Here is an 18,951-nt window from a genome sequence, read left to right on the forward strand (position 1 = left end):
AGTCATTTAGTTATTACTGCACGGACACTAGGAAAATTATATACGTATATTATGTTTATGCAGTTTCCGGAACAAATTTCTTATTAATTGAACGAGCTTTTATTACGTTTTATAATTATTATTATTTAACAACGTGTACTTGAGATTCTTTTTATAGTGATATTCAATTATTTCTTTTAAACTTATCGTTCCCTCAATTGGTACCTAAAATGTGACCGTACAATACAACATAAACACTACTCATAAATAATTTAGCTTGAACATGAGCGTACACAGGATTTGGTTTAAGGGCAAACATACTTTTGTTAGAGGTAGTTACATTCCTAAATATGTATGATCGTGTTTATTTATTTAATAAAATTAAAATATTATAAATATAAAATATATGAATTAACACAATTTTAAAATAATATATTATTTATAGTTTTACAATTTTAATTTGTCCAACCTTTTAGCATTATTTTTTGAAACACGCATATAACTTCTACTACTATTTTACTTTTCCACAATTAATATTATAATTATTATTGAAAAGAAAATCTATTAAATCTTTCTAACTAAAATATGAGTACGTTTTCAATATTCTTGAAGTTAAATGTGTGTACTCTAGTGCTGATATTGTTAGTGGCAAATTTAAAATAAGTTGTAAAAAGACAAGTAGATTAAAAGTGATAAACAAATTTTTTCGGTTATCATTATAAATCAAATATAATGAAACATAAATAAATACACTTATAGTAAACGGTTAAGAAATTTAAGCTCAATCTTAAGTTGTATTAAGTATTTGAATAATTTTCTAATTTTTTCATACTTTAATGATAATATGCATTGTATACCGGTTATAATATTTTTAATTTCAAAGTTTTAAAAGGAGTACGGTCGGAGGTTGTTGTAATAATTTAGTTTTTATTTGCAGTTACTTATTAACTTAAATAATTGAGTGTGTTGTGTTTATCACTAATGTTATAATAATATTATATATTAGCTGCAATATGAAAATGGTATTTACAGAAGTATTAGGGTTGAGTGGTATATCAATACTTCAATGTAATTTCAATTTAAAAGGTTATTTAAAATTAATTTAAACCTCAACACCATGATAACATTATATTATATTTTTTTCGTGGAGTGGATTGTTATAGCTCTATTCTTTCTCTTAGTCAGAATTTTTTTTTTTTTTAGTTGTCAGATACGTCTCGGCGATTCTTTGTTATCGTGGTCGCATTGTTTTTAGAAAAAAGTACCTATTATGCAAAAGCCGAGCTTTCGTTTATATGTCGAAAAAAAATGAATAAATAAAAATGAATGATAGTAGTATCTCCTTTATTTTAAAACCCACAAACACTGTGTAAAGGATATAAACCAATTCAAAAAATATAATATCTTTTGATTTTATAATTATCGCATAAAGGTTTCGTTTAGAGGGGCTTGGAAGACCACCATATTATATATATTATAATATATACAATGTATATTATATATACAGAAGACACGTATATCATCGTTATAATATGTGTCATGAATACATTCTGAAACAATTATGGCAATGTCGAAACGTCACTTTTTTACCTTACACCTTTAAATGTATAGTTATACATATAATGTAAAAAATATACGATATGTATGGACGCTTTTCTTTTGTTTCGATAAAAGATAATACCGAACAACAAGTACGTTTCATTACGATGTATGTATTTAGTTCCATTCGGGTTTAATACAATATAATATTTTATACGATTTACGAATAATGACATGTATACATATATATATTATATATATTATAATATATACAATGTATATTATATATACAGAAGACACGTATATCATCGTTATAATATGTGTCATGAATACATTCTGAAACAATTATGGCAATGTCGAAACGTCACTTTTTTACCTTACACCTTTAAATGTATAGTTATACATATAATGTAAAAAATATACGATATGTATGGACGCTTTTCTTTTGTTTCGATAAAAGATAATACCGAACAACAAGTACGTTTCATTACGATGTATGTATTTAGTTCCATTCGGGTTTAATACAATATAATATTTTATACGATTTACGAATAATGACATGTATACATATAATATATTATATATTTTGTGTCTTTACGAATATTATATTTATCAGCGACTTCCGCCGCCGCGCGACGTACTCGTCAAAATATTATACTCTATAAAACACTTTTTGTTTTATTAATGTTTACTCACCTATTCAAATGACGAAATTGTTCTATATCATATTGTTATAATAATATAAAATAATGATTTAGAAAACAGAACGACGAAAAATGTAAATTCTGGGGGTGGTTCTATTACATCGGTACCAAACGGGCGTAAGACCATATTTTATATTAGCTGTCGCTCGTGTATGTATACCGTTTGGTCGAAAATTTCCGTGCTCCGGGTGGTTTGCGAATACGTAATCCCGTAGTTTAATAATGTACGTAAATTATATCTACGGTCTCGGGGGCAATTTAATAATAAAATGTTGTAATTTCACGGGTATATACCTGCGCGCGGCAGCCCGAATATAGCCAAGGATTTGCGCGCTTGTATACAAATGCTTCTCCTTCTTTTTCGAAACTTTCTCTCACTTTCTCTCTCTCTCTTACCCTCTCCTTATTTTTGCCCCTTGAAAAAATAAAATTATATGATGTATCCTATAGTAGCGTGCTAGAAGCGTATTCTCGTGTCGACAGTGACTGCGAGGTCTCGCCGTACATATAACAGGTACGTACACGGCCATGGCAATAACACAGAATTGAATACGCGTATATAATAGTATTTTATTATGTATATATAGATGGACGGCGAAGAAAAAAACTGACGACGCTATGGGAATAAAAAAAGGTTTACGCTAGCTAGGCTAACAATACACGCACGAACTATGATATTGTTATAGACTCGTCTTCATTTGTGCAGAAATGAAATAACGCTTTTCACGGCCGTTTAAATTCCGAGACTATTTTCGAATTTCAGAATAATAACAATGTGCTTATGGTATCAAAAATATTATATATTTTTATATATTACGTAATCGAGGTACTCGGAACTGAAATAAATCGTTCAATATTATGTGATTATTAAAAACCAAAAATACATCCAGATGTATAATTTCTGAGCACTCTCCGGTGTTGATGTTGATATTATTATAATTACGTTTTGGAATTACAACCCGTCGCTAAAGCTAGAAACCTTTAACGCCATTATAGCGAGACCATCATTCCATTTTCTTCGGAGATCATGTAATACACGCATGGCGTTTATAGACATTAAATTCATCGTATAAACCAAACGACCGACGACCTGCTTGTTTTAGAGCCGTATAAAAGAAGTTTTCTTTTCTACTTTATTATCCTCTCACACAATGATTTTAATGCACTGAATTTCACTTGATAATTTAATATCTGTGGAATTTCGGTATGTTAGTTATCACGAATAATTCAACATATTTATAATGCATGTACCTTTGTTAGAGGAAATTATTGGCGCGACCGGTAATTACGGATTACTACACAATTCTCTCCACAACGCGAAATCAATCGCCTTCGGTCTTATTGACCGCAAATACAATACGTATCGGTGCCAATAAATATTATGCATTTATGAACATAATGGCATATTCCTAATATTAAGGATATATATAATATACAGTCGACCGCCACCGTTGTATCGACCAACAAAAATATAATTATGACCACTCAACAAATTCGAATTTATTTTTGATTTTTCAAAACACCGTCAGTCTTAAATCGCTCTTGTATTTCAAATAATATATTTATATTTCCAATTTCATTATTATTTAAAAATAGTCAACTCGACAATATGTCACATAGACTGCTATAGGGGAAAAATAAAATAATAATCTTGATGAATGAAAAAAAAAACGTTTATTTTATTTTATTATCACTCGTTCACAGTTTTAATTACCTTTAGTGTCTCATAAATAATTTATTATATTGTATATCGTTATAATCGCCATAACGATGAAATATAATATCATAAAACTCATGTAATCGTCACACGCAATTTCAACAGCGGTATCTATATTAATATACGCATTACTCAGTCACCCCTGATAGTATTGTAAATAATATACGGTACAGAGTATCGCCTAAATAAAAAATATGGTTTCAAAAGTATCGTGCTATAATATGTATTTATTCGTAAATGAATACAACGAAATCGAAAAATTGAATCTCTGGTTGATGAAATACGCTATCCTCTGCCAACAAGAAAGTCTCTTGAAACAAAAAAAAAATACTATCCTTATAATTTTCTTCGTCAATTGTCGGCAATGTGATTTACTTCTCCCCGACGTTTAGAGAATAACGTCTGATAGGCAGTTTTCCCCATCGAATTGATGCAACACATTAAGATAATGACATAGACACTTACTTAAAATGACCATCCAATAGTCAGAAGTGGCTATTGACGAATGTCCGACAATATGATGACTGGGCTCACTATGTACTCGTATTTTTGAATTTGTGCGATTCTTATATATGCTAGAAAAGAAATCAAAAAACACAATGTACAAAACTACCATTTTCGTCTTCATCACCTCATAGAATTGGTTCGTTTTCACAGCCGCTCATAAAATGTACGTGGGACAATTTACGGTTTTCTTCAAATAATTTAACACAAAAGACAGCCTCAGACCAATACTGCTTTCTATCTAAATTTATAAAATATATATATATATATCTTACAAATGATATAATGCAGTAGCAGTGAAAGTGTGGAGTTTTACCGTTTTTAACAGTATATAATATTAAATGATCGCAGAATATCACAATCTAACGGAATAGATTTGGACTATCGCGCGTCGGTCCTCAACGGCGGACATTTGAAATGATGTAAATTTTCACGTCAGCGTGAGTGCTGATTCGTGTTGTCGCTACCCGACCTCTGGTCACGGGTCACTGGAAATATACGTATAATGCATATATACATAATAATATACTCGTTACATTAATATCAATAATAATATGACATGTATAGGTCACCCGTCTACCGTTACGCGCTTTTTTCATCTCCGATTATATTGAATACACACAAACACACTCACATTTAAAGGTCGTAGTTTGGGGTAAATTTCTAATGTGTTTATTCGTGGAGCAATCCATGGGTTATTTAAATATTTTCGAGCCTTCCGTGTTCGACCGAGTGCCTATTCGTGTCCGTTACACTTGATAGTCACACAGCGCCACGTCACGAGGCACTCCATGTTCGTCGACCCTTCACACAACTACTACCCTTCGTGTGTCATAGTGAATAAAATCGTGCATTTCATATAATTTCGTACAGTGATATTTCCACTGACAATAAACGACGCGTTATTATAATATTATGTGTGTGTGTGTGTGTGTGTGTGTGTGTGTGTGTGTGTGTGTGTGTGTGTGACACCGACTACCTGTCCCATACATCGAGATCTGTACCCACATGATTCATTGAGTTCCTTTGAGTGGGTCGTGTTTATTTCTTGTTTATATATACATGACTGACCCACATTACTGCAGCAGCTTCTTACGTTTATCGACTGATGTTGATGTTCTGCAGGTAGAACGGATTCACATATACTAAGTCACCAAATGCGTTATTTTAATTTTTAATTTGTTGGTAGCAAAATATTTGCAGATCATTTTAAAATCATTTATATGTCTCACTATTTTTTATTATTATTGTATTATTATAAATGATGCTATTTTTTTTTGCACTATATTTTTATTACAGTTGTGCATTTTCTCTCGGCAATCAGGACAAAAACCCAAAACATATAACTTTCGGTAAACGACATGAATGGAAATGGATTTTTTTGGTTACAATTATAATATAATAATAAAAATAAAAAATATTACTATAGATTTTAAATAGTGGTGTAGTAAAACAGTCAATGCATTACGACGTATGATCATACTTTTAAATTTTATAAGTAACAAAAATATAAATGTGCGTGAAGTTCACCTTCCCCTTTAAGACCAATATTTATTAGAAAATACTTAGTTACTTTGTAAATTATTTCCTAATCTGATTTAAAAGAAATAAAATTAGGAGAAAATTTAACACAGCTTCACTATTATATATGACCTATAGTGGTACACATATTTTACAAATTAGTCATTAGAATATTTTGCTAATTACTTAACAATTAACATATAAAAAGAATATTATTATGTGTGAGAATAGATTCACATACCTAAAACCTAAGTATGAAATGTCTAGAAAATAGTTCCAAATGTCGTCCAAAAACACCAGAACCAAACAAATGGCGTATATGAGTCCCGGTATGTTGTAGAATCTAGTATTTTAAAAATATTCCTACAGATACGTGTTACTATAAAAAATAATGGATGGTATAATATTAAGTCAAAAATTTGTTGAGCTAATTTTATTGTGAGGAGTTAAATACAGTCAGCTATATTATAATATTATGATATACAATTTCTATATTTTAAAAATATTATTTTTAATATTTTAATTAAACTATTTTAATAGTCTACCGTCTGCCGTCTTTAATCAATTTTCAAGTTTTATGTCTACTTTAAATTATTTTGGAATTTTAGCCAAACGTATTCATAGATCTAACTCTAGATGTTATTTTTATTCTGGTAATATTTCTTGATTGTTTCTAGTGTTGAGATATATTATTGTTGTTAATAATATATATGTTACGACGCTAACGAATTTAACGGTTTTGATTTACGTGTGCATTTTTACGTTTTTATGACACAACCCACAAAGTTAAACCATTGGAATATATTATAGGTATATTATTATAAACTATATATTATGTCATTAATTATCATTAAAAATAGTTATATTCCATGCTGGCTCCTATTTAAGTTGATGTCGACTTGTTTAAAATATTTCGTTTCAAATCAAATCAGCCACCGGGTATATATTATATATGTATATCGAAATCGCATTTTATTAATCATTTAACGATTTATTATTTCAATTCAATTAAAAATAGCAAAAATATATTTTACTTAGGGCCATGAAATATTGTTTATTGTTTTACTTAATGTGTTCGTGATCATCTTTCGTCATAATATTGCGTGTATGCAATTGCTTAAAACATCTAAATCCGCTAACATCAACATACTAAATAATTTTGCAAATGGAATATTATTTATATCTAGTTGTTTTGTTTACCTTACGGGTACGATTAATTTTAGTTTTAGAATTTCGTAACTATGATTTTAATTTTTAAGATACTTTAATGAATTAAGCCTAACTCAAAGGGTAGAAAAAGTATTGTGAATTTACATTAGTAATTAATTTCTTTGACATGTTAATTATTATCCATTCATGTTTTATTGTATTTGGAATTTGCTCCTTGAGAGTTTTGGATGCTACCATTAGGCAAACTTTTTTTATAAAGTTTTTAAAAGATCATGGTTTATTTACTTCAGAATCAATGATGATTACGGCTGCGGGTTAGAGTGGACAATAATTAACAATATATTAAACAGAATATTATTAATGACACTCAGATATTCTAACCGTCGTCTTAAGTTATATTCACTGTCATATTATTAATATTTTAATAAACTTACTCTTATAATTTTTAAGTTACATGATTTTGTTTAATTTACTTCTTTAATCTTTATGGCTTTTGTAATCGTTATTGCTATCTTATTATTTAAATTGACTACCTAATTGTAAATTGCGATATTTTTTGAGATATGCATTAATGATTTTATTCGTCTTTCAAATGATATAAAACTCACCTTAATTGTATAATTGTTGGTTTAGAATTTAAACTTTTTTTGTTACACAATAAAAAAATAAACAAATTCTTTTTCGTTAGTAATTAAAATACAATAGAACGGATTTATTATTCATTTAAAAAATACAAGTTTATAGTTTTTTTTTAGTTTTTATCAAGTACGATAAAACTTAAAGATAACAGTCTTAAATAATTAAATAATCGTGTTATAATATTATAATATTAACATAATAAAATTTATTTGACGAGTTTTTCCCCCAATATCGTTTTGACTGTAATAAAATATAAATCGTGAACATTATTATTGTTAAAAATATTATATCTCTTAAAAACTTAAAAATGTTTACGTGTACTAATATTAATACACACTCTTTATATTTTATAACTAATATGTTTTAATTAATTTATGCATTAAACTACATTACTGCCGAATTATAGGTGCAATGATAAACGAATATAAATCTATATTAAACGCATAACGCCATAAATGAATAATTTTATGGATTACCAGCCAGTATTGTGTATACATAATATTATATAAATCTACGTATTTTGTACAAAAATTTCAGCGTTGTTAAAATGTTAAAATTAATTAAAACCGAAACTAAAACTATGTACCATAATAGTTTTGGAACGTATTATTTTGACAATACTGACTGCAATCGTGACGTACGTGCGTTTTGTATAAGTACCTATCCGTATTCGTTCTGTTTGTTAAGTATAGGTATTATGTAGTAATGGTGGAAACCTATTTTACTGATGGGCGAGGACGTGCAAAATTCGAACGACGAACGGTCGACATGAATTCGGTCAGGGTACCAAGTTGCGAATGGGACAAAAATAACAAACATTTATATTGTTTTGGATGTCACGCTATCGTAGGTATATTATCCGTATATTTTGCTGTATAGTCCCAAAATATTTTTTTATATTTCATGTTCGTTGGCAGCTGATATTATGTAGAGGAACAAAGAATAAATTGCATCAATGTTATTCGCGTACATTCCACATCCTCGGCTAACTAGACGTAAATTGATATCAGTGGTGGTGGGCAGGACATGAGTAGCAAACATTTCTTCTACCGCTTTACGACTTTTTTTCAGTTTTTAAAATAATATTTATTATTTTCAACTTAAATTTGCATTTTATTAGATCTTACGGTGTATTTAATGAAACGTTATATGCAATCGATTATTATGGTTAAAAACAATGAATTATTTTTTAATATTATTTATTTCGTGGTACATATTATTATCGACATTTTGTATCAGTGCTATTACTTCTATTAGTTAATGGTAATGTGATGTATGGGACTGCATCCGTTCGTTGTACATCTTCTATAGAAAACAATGTCTTTTTTAGGTTGTAGATTAGTTAATTTTTCTCTATTAGTATATTTAAAATTAAATAAACGAGATCTATGTTAATTTTAATATATATATATAAACAGATTGGAAAATATAATATATGTGAACTGTCACTATAGCGTAGTTATAGTACCAGTGTATTGCCTATCAGACCAACCAATTAGTCTTAACGAGTTTTCATTAATATTTATAAATCGAAATAACAAAATCTAACTATATAATCTTCTTAAAGATTATCTTCCAATAAAAAGTCATAGGTAAGTATTACTTTTAAGTGATAAAATTTAAAAAAAAAATAATAATTGTGTACTAATTATATTATAGCAAAAGTATATTTTAAAATAATTTATTCTAAATTAAAATATTAAACATTTTTTTTTTTTTAATTTTATTACAAAAGTATAAGTAATTGGTTCTTTAGGTCATCACGTCGTGTATAAATTGGTTAATGAAATTTTGGAGTATTAAATGTCTCCTCAACTAATACGTTTCTAAACTATACATGGATAGTACATACAATACTATATATGGATGGTTCTTTTTTAAATGCTATTCTTTTGTTAGTATAATTGATACATTCCATTATACCAATTGTGTAAGCTATTGTGAATTTTAATATTATTATAATCATATTATATCGTTTTTCTGAGTATGGAAAAATCGTTATAGTGAACGCTATGTGTGTTTGGTAAACTTGAAGTCGAGATCGTGGAAACACGCGCGGGACGGACAGTGCAAGTTAAATAATAATAATGCACGGACGTTTATTATATAATATGAGGTTTTGAGAAATTAAAATTAAAATATATGATCTTTGGCGTGCAGAAAACGATGGTATAATGTGCGCATAATGATGTCGGTGGTGGCGGAAAAGTGTCGGCTTAGAACTCCACGGAAGTTTGATGTTATTAGTGCTGGTGGTCGTTGTCATGGGTGTATTTTAATGTACACGTGTGTATGTGGTTACTGACGGTGGGTTCGCATATTATTTGAATAATTATTTTCGAACGACTCAGAGGACGTGTCTGTCTAACTGGTAATACAGTTAAATTATTTAACAAAATTGAAATCATTATGGTCTCAAGGTCAATATTAGAGTTGTCAACGAATGCGTAACGATTATATTATATAATATTATATTATATTACATTATTACATATATAATATTTATTGAATAAGGAAACGTAATATTCTATAACTTCTCTGTTATTAAACACAGTATATAATATATATTCATGTCATTAATTTTAAATATATTTTCTTATTTAAACTTGAAAATTCATTATAGGATTATTCCTTTTAAGACCATTTACATTTTCATGACAAAACTGATACGAAAAATTGATAATTATAACTATATACTATTGGCCGAATCCTATTCGGGGAATAAGTAAACAGTCGTGTACCCAATCGTTATAGACTGTATTTTACTTATTGTTATGCGATATATTATTCGTTAGTGTTGTCAATCGGTACCACATTATAATATTATATTTCTGTCAAGTGAATCGTAACATTATTATAATGAAATGTATATTATTTTGACACTTTCAAATGTGATTCCAAAGTAAAACCGATAAACCTTCGCGTTGGGCTCTGTATACGTACGTTTATGTGCAGCAGTTGTAATAATATAATACGCACGTTACGCTTTCGTATAATAGTATAATATACTATATTATATTGTCGTCGCGGCGGAAATGTTAATATCGTCTCGTTCGCCCTTCGGGGCAGCTTTTCGCGTGCGGTGCATATACACAATGCGAGTTTCGTGTGATATAACGTACGAGTTATATATATATATATATATATATTATGAAATATTATAATAACACACTCCAGACCACTCTATTCGTACACAGACTATATAATATAATATACCGACTGCGAGTATATAATATAATATATATTATATAGTAACTACTGGCGGACACGAAAGTGTGTGGACCATATTTCACGGTGAAACTTTGCAAACGTATTTTATTCCACCCACCCCCGTGCTCTCGACACTTGTCCCGTACTCACCCGTTGTGCAGATAATCCCGTTTGGCTTATCTTTCCACTCTCACCTAAATAATATGTGCACACGCGGGTGAATAATACGTATACATCATACATATATGATACGTGTGTGTGCGCGCGCGGTCGGTCGAGAGAGACAGCCGTCAACATTTTTGACACGAGAAGGGACGCGTCGGATAGACTGACAAGGCAGAAGCTGCGAACAGCGAGAGAGAGTGAGAGAAATAAAAACTGTTTCGAGAAAGTAAAAACACTGACCGACCCTTTGCAAACGTTGCGTACACGTCAGTCAGTCCGACGACTACAACTACGCTCTACTTTTAGACGCCCGTTATGCCGTCTCCCAGCAAACGTCTTAAATCCCTTAATAATTATTTTTGTTCGCGTGGCGTACACATTTAATGTCATTCCAGCTACACGACGCTATATGTATTTATTATATATATATATATAATAATGCACGTATGATGTAGAATCTCAGGAATGGACGTTTCAACCGTCGTCGTTCGTCTCGAAACTCGTGGGTTAAACCCACCTCACAACTTCATGATGAAAATATCTCGTAGTATATAATATCGTTCTTCGCATTTAAAATCCTTTTAGAGACAAAAAAAACTAAACGTAGAGTTGTTTCTGTACGTCAGTTTTAATATTTAGGGTTGGTTTAAAGCGCGTAACAACTAAGGTAAATATAGTATGCACTCTAATATACATAAATACATGTTTTTAGAAAAAGCGTGTATTTCCGATTTATTAATCCTCTAAATGAAATACATTTATTATTTTATTTTTTATCGATTTTTTATGTATGCTATGTTTATAGAGAAATCATTAAGTGTTAATCGTCCAGGCCCCAGGGAAATAATATTATTTTCACATAATTATTGTCAACATTATGATTTATTTTTTAGATGAAAATTTTTATAACAGCATAATATCAATTCTGCGTAAGTAGAAAATTGTAAATAGAGCATACCTACTAATGTTCAGTAACAAATGTACAGTATATAATACGATGTATTAAATGTCTCAATTTTGTTGGTTCTACTATTTTATTTGTGTACTTATATTATAAGTATTAAAAATCATATCTAATAAGGTTTATTGAATACTATATTTACTCAAAGACAAAATGAAACGATCCGTTTGAAACAGATGCACCAAGTATCGACCGTCTTAATAGAGCTTATAAGGGCTAATTAAATTCTATATTATACTGTCTAGAGTCTTATCAACTTACGCTTTAATAAATCCTAAACGTATCGGTTTTATTAAATCTATGCAAGTCTGTCGTATTATAGGTAATGATTAAAATAATGATATCATTATTTTAATGCATTTATATAAATTATTTTATAGTTTTCAATAAAATATTTTGATATTTATACTTTCAACCTCAAATAACATACATAGTGTATCTATATATATTATGTATACCAATGTGGCGAAATTAGTATTTTTATTGTTTATTTTCAATATAAATAACATTTTTTATTAACATTATTTTCAATCTACACTAATTATAACACACTTGATAAATTAGGCGGATAATGAACAGAAACAAATATACCTCATGAAGATATGAAAAAGGGATTAATTTATTTGTAGCATATCTGAGATAAAATTTAGTTTAAATTGATCTATGAAAGCATCACAAACTTATTTGTATTTTTTAAAAAAAAAAAGTGTGTGTATTTTAATTTTATTGTATGTTTAATATAAGTATTAAACATATCATAAAATAAGCTATTTAAAATATAAACATTCTTTTAAGACTTATTTTAGATATTTCTTATCTTGAAAAAAAATGTATATACGTATATTTATTTTATTTCTAAATTAATTTGTTCATTTTGCAGTCATAATTTGACTTATTTCATGTTGAATTATTACAACGATCAAAGTTTTGTATTCACTGAATGAACAAAATAACCTACGATGATCGCCACGGTGTGAAATCGATTTTGTTATAATTTTTTTCCATGTACTTAACAGATTATTTTATCTTTTGTTACAGAAGCATTGAAGCATAATGGCGGCTTTTGTGGCAAAGCAAGTGGTCGGAAACAAATTAAACGCCGTAAAAGGTACGCATTTATGTTATAACTTATAATATTATTTTAAAAGTCTTACCTCTTTTGACATAATTCGAAACGTAGTATAATTCATTTACTTTTTTTGGTACAATGAACACATTTTAAAAATAATTGTTACTATATTGTGAGCTCAGTAAAAAAAAACTTCAATACATCAATATATGTATCTACGATGGTGATATTAAATATCAATACTTGAAAGGTTACCCTTGAGATAAGTTCTACTAGATTGTTTTTGCGGTGTTAGACTATAAATATAATGTATAAGTTTCGTTAGGTGGGTAGGATTGTAAACGCTGCAAACAAAGAGTGAATAGATGGTAATCAAAATGGTTAGATATTATGCTCTAGAGAATTTCGGAAAAGTTACTGAATTTAAAATACTATTAACTTTTGTTGGCCTCGAGACAACGCTGTCACCATTGTGAAACGAATGCGAAGGCACCCAAAATTCCTAGGAGACCCGGGCTTCTTTACATATTATTATTTTTTCAGAATAATATCCTAAAAAAAACAAAACAAATACAACTTAAAAAATATGGCTTTCAAGCCATTTAATGCAATAAAAAAACACCGTTGCGTTTTTATTTCTCTAAAAGTTGCATTCGTTCGGAAGATTTTTTCTCGATCCATACAAAAAAAAAAGATATTCTCTAAATAAAAATATTGCATTTTTTTCAAACAGCCCGTATGCATACATTTTTTTTTGTACTGGTTTTTATAAATTATTTGATTATAATATTGCAGTATTTATGGTATTACAAGTAAGTACCTATCCATCTTTTAATTTTCCTTTGTGTCTAAACCACGACAATACGATGTAATTTAAGTTTTATTTTTTGATTTATTTCTTTAATAATAAAATGTAAGTTTCTTTAAATTACAGAAAATGTTTTGAATTTATTTCATAACATTTAATAGAATTGTTAAACAATATTATATAGGTACATACAGGACAAACAAAATAAGATCTTACATAGAAAAAATTACAATTTAATTTTTAATTTGCTAATTTGAATTTTGCATGTACCACTGAACAGCATTGAGGTATAATAGATATACACAAAGTTTTTTTTTATTTTATTTGAATTGTTCAACACGACTTTTTATGTTTTATTACGACTTGAATCTTGGATGTTAATCATTAGGAGAAATACAATTGTATTTTGTTCTCTCTTTATAAAAAATACAAATTCGTACTTAAGTTTAATGTCTGTAATAAATAAAATAATGTTTGTAAATAGTAATTTACGATATAATCGCATAATGTTTTTAGCAATAGTAGGTACATTATATAATCATTATTATTTTAAAAACATGGTAAAATATTTAACCGCTATTTACCTTTATGGAATATTTGTATATTTGATGTGTTATCATTACAACCCACAGAGTATAAAAGGGAGTAAATAAATAATAATAAAATGGTTTTAAAATATTCATATGAATTTATAAGATTTCAAGTAGTAGAATTTTTACTTGACGTTAACATTTGCATATAATATGTCACGTCATATCATTCCGGTCGGTTTAATATTACGGTTCCTTAAAACATGAACATTTTATGTCCATCTACTATTATATGGTAGTTTGAAATGTTAAAAATGATACTGGCTTTCTTAAACGTTTTCAATTACACTATAAAAAACGAAAATCATTATTATATTAGAGGTATTGATAGTGTGAATTCACGAGAAGAGAATGTAGTCATTTAAAATATAAAACATAAATTTGTATGTAAAAGGTCCCTATATCATATCTGGTGGTATAGTCAAACAAAGTGGATTTTAATTGCTGTTTCGAAATCCTACCACCAATTGCCACTTCCGATGACCAACGCAATTTTGTGTTAGGGTTGTGACATGGAGAACGAAAGTGGTGGCTCAAGTGAGGAAATTGCATTCTCTAAAAAACACACACACACACACACCCGACTGTGGCTTTATAATAATGGACTGTTATCGATCGAAAGCAAGATAATGGTCGTCAAATTAGCTAGGCGCCATGGCTGATGAAGGCGGCTATTGTTCGTTTTAAAAACACACATCGCGTCGGGTTGGCGTCGACAAAAAGCCGAAAAGCCCAAGATATAGCCGGGCCAAATACAAACCATCTTACCGGGGTGGCAATACTGAAAAAATAAATAAATACACATATATGCTTGTACATGAGTAATAATTTGTTTGCTCTCCCGCTCGTGTTTGTGCGAGCGTTTCGCTTTATGCACCGCAATAATAATAATGTTTATATCCTTCTAAACGCAGGTTTCTATTCGTTCTTCTTTTTCTTCTTAGTATTATTATTATTTTCATGAAATTCAATTGTACGCACATACGACCTCCATATATTTCTCTACTTTTTCCTCATAGCGCGCGTGTTGAAATCTCCTATTTTCTCAAATCACCCAATAAAATAAAAATACGACTTCACCCTCGCACTGCCACTATTATACATATATTTATATCATTGAGGTCGACATTATATCGAAGACAATACTACTATAGCAGCATCTTAAACACACACATTTATATATGTATGTATGTAATACAAAATGTATATACGTATATCATACGTTACCGTGCTTGAGCTCCGTAAAGATTTAATAATTCCCTGCTACAACGTGTGCGGGGTCAAAAAATAATAATTTTCCGCCACTGCTGCGAGTAACGGGTTGTTTATCGTGGACGTTGAGACGATTAAGAACTTAAAAGTATATATTATGTCGTTGCCGTTGTGACGTCGTCGTGTAATATACGCGATATTACGATTATTATAATAATAATAATTTAATGTCGTTTTTTTAATTACCAGCCGTCTCGGACTCTTATTGTTATTCGACATAGCTGTTATTCGCAGTGACTTTCGGGCACGAACAGAGCGTTTTCGCGTCGATCGCGTTTTCCGCGTGAAATCGCGATTTGCACTCGGCCTCCTCGTCGTAAAAACTTTCGGGGTTATTATAACAGCCATTTTTCCGCACCCTAAAATTAGGTCGAGTCGACGTTTTTATGAATTATTTCCTGAAGTCGTTTTATGGTGTTTTTTTTTCTGCCACCATTCCAGTGCGCCTACCTGACGCTCCACTACACCCCTTCCCACTCCCACCACTACCAAACACACGGTATACACTATTATTTATTAGTTTAATACATTTCAACTTTGTGTGCAGGGACGATTTAGGTATGTATACTGTGAATATTTTGACACGAAGGTGCAATTTTACTAAAGAACTCGCCAATTAATATCTTGCGTACAACCTGTATACACTTTGCGAGAGTTTTGCATGATTAAACGCTAACCCTTAGTACAAGTACGCGAATAATAATTATATACCAGTGGCGCACAGTATATAGGTATATACGTAGTATGTACCGTTACTAGCAGTATTACAATATCTTTCTACAAGTTTAATATATATATTCTAGTAGTTCAGAAAATCAATACTTAAAAAGATTAAAACCAACTTATTTTACTTATTTTTCATCATAATGATCGCGTATTAATCGTATTATATACGAATAAAATTCCGTGAGACAAAGACAGAGTTCAACTTTTCTATTGAAATTAAAGCTTTCGAACCATTTAATCCTGAACATGCATTAAATATATGCAGTATGCACTTTGTTGATAAGTATTATAGATTTTGTTTCGATAAATTGCAAAATTCTTGTTCTAGAGGTACTTAAGTTATTTATTTATACTTTTTTTTAACTTTCCATGTCCTAATTAAGTATCAGTATCTTATTTTGCAACGGGTTTTGTATACTATTTTTGAATATTTTTTAATAAGCTGTATATTTTTATATTTATATCGAAATATATTATATATAAATACACTCTTGTATTATAAAAAAAAAAGAAAAAAATAATAAAATATCATTTAAAATCGGCATTTATAATTTATGAAAATTATTGTTTATACTTGTTCACGTAGTATTTTAACTATTACTATTAATTATAGGATTGAATGTATTATAGTATATTCTATATAATCAATGCTATTACGAATTTATGATAAATCGGAGTTAAATAAATCTGAGTCAATGTTCTGAACATTTATTTCACTCTTTATTCCTAAAGAGTGTGTAGAAAAATAATATTTGAATCAATATACTTATTTTATTTATCAAAAAACATAATAGGTTTATAAAATAAAATGATAATAAGGAAAATTTCAATAAAATTATATAGACCAATCATAAAATAATTATAAATTTCCCTGCTAAAGAAAGTTATAAAAAGTTTATTTTAACACAATTAAATTGAAAAAAAAATGTTAATACATTTTATTATTACAATAGTCATATTTTATTCAATACTCTATTATGCATTTATTGTTTTAAATCCCATTAAAGCAGCGTTGGCTTTTGCATGATTCGATTCCAGTTAGACAAGTGGAGCCAAACATACTTACTTAACTTAATATTTTTTTACCTATCACTGTCATCGATTTTTCTTAATGTTTATTAATTAAATTTTTCAACGAAAATATATAATGCATATAAAATATTTTGAATACGTATTTTATTCCACCACTATAATATAATGTTTCTATGAAAAACAGCACTCTGTTATATCGCCAAGATGACTATTGCATGGTATTATTTTATTTTATATAAAATACATATACAACGCATTGAATTATGCAACGTTACGTGATATGATGTATAATATAATATTTTATTTTTTTTTCGACTGTCTGTTCTTTCTATCTCTCTTTAAATATATATACATACATAATATGTGTTTTTTTTTTTTAGTAATTTTACGCAAAAGTTACTGCTATTTCATGTTTTCTCCTTTATATACGATATGCGAATAAATGTTTATTTTATGCGCTTTTGGATGAGTTGCGTACAAAATATTATGATATATATATATATATATATAACATGTATTATGTAATATGTATAATGTATATCTTATTTATCCGTCGTCATTGCATACGCGTATTGAACTTTGAACGGTAGTCGTACGATGACTGTGTTTTAACGATTATGTCGTAAAACTATAAAGGATAAGGTGGGTGGAGTAAGTGTGTGTGCGTCAGATAGAGACAGTGGGTTCGATTTTGGATTATCGCTGTGCGTGTGCATGTGATATATATATTATTTGTTTACTGGCCGAGGTGCATGTATAGTACATGTACATTGTAAATTTAATATCGTTTAGAAAGGAATAAAAAAACTCAGAGTTAATTTTCAGCTGTTTCAAACTACTACAATGTGTGTTTATAGGATATTATACTGCAGCTATAGTGGAATAAAGACTTGTCATACGGTACACATTTTCATTCCGGTGTAATGTATATTACCATCCTATGCTCTATGAGCGTATTATACGGTAGAATAAAATATGTAATACGCATTTCACTGGTTATCTAATAAATATATAATAATATACTATACCGTCATATCATGTGGCGTATTAACGACTGAAGACTTTTTGCAATAATGTAAAATAAACATTACTATCACTGTACAACTGAAATAAATAATAATTGTTCAATTTAAAAAATATAAAAGTATAATTTCTACTTTTATGAAATAAAGATAAGATATTTTATCAATATATCGACTATTGATCATATCTTTACCAATATTAAATCATTATAAATTATAAGAATAACACATATTATAGAAAATATATTGAAATTAAAAAAATTTGAAAGTTCTAACTCAACTGTTCACATCATTAGTCTTAAATGTGTTATCAAAGTATAGAT

The 18,951-nt window shown here is 28.9% G+C and overlaps 2 protein-coding genes across 5 annotated transcripts in view; both read left to right on the forward strand.

The window, feature by feature from the left end:
• Nucleotides 1–18,951, forward strand: part of LOC114127068 (PCI domain-containing protein 2) — a 564,778-nt gene that overhangs the window by 270,829 nt on the left and 274,998 nt on the right. The gene's annotated exons all lie outside the window — the stretch shown is intronic.
• The window catches only part of LOC114127072 (complexin), a 193,334-nt gene that overhangs the window by 70,023 nt on the left and 104,360 nt on the right, over nucleotides 1–18,951 (forward strand). For all 4 annotated transcript variants that reach the window (XM_027991190.2, XM_050207461.1, XM_050207459.1 and 1 more), the window contains exon 4: nucleotides 13,148–13,217. In XM_027991190.2, the coding sequence (XP_027846991.1) occupies nucleotides 13,163–13,217 (55 nt within the window). In that variant the 5' untranslated portion in view covers nucleotides 13,148–13,162. The remainder of the gene's footprint in view (nucleotides 1–13,147; nucleotides 13,218–18,951) is intronic.

The sequence above is a fragment of the Aphis gossypii genome, chromosome 1 (assembly GCF_020184175.1).
Source record: "Aphis gossypii isolate Hap1 chromosome 1, ASM2018417v2, whole genome shotgun sequence".
Lineage (NCBI taxonomy): Eukaryota > Metazoa > Arthropoda > Insecta > Hemiptera > Aphididae > Aphis > Aphis gossypii.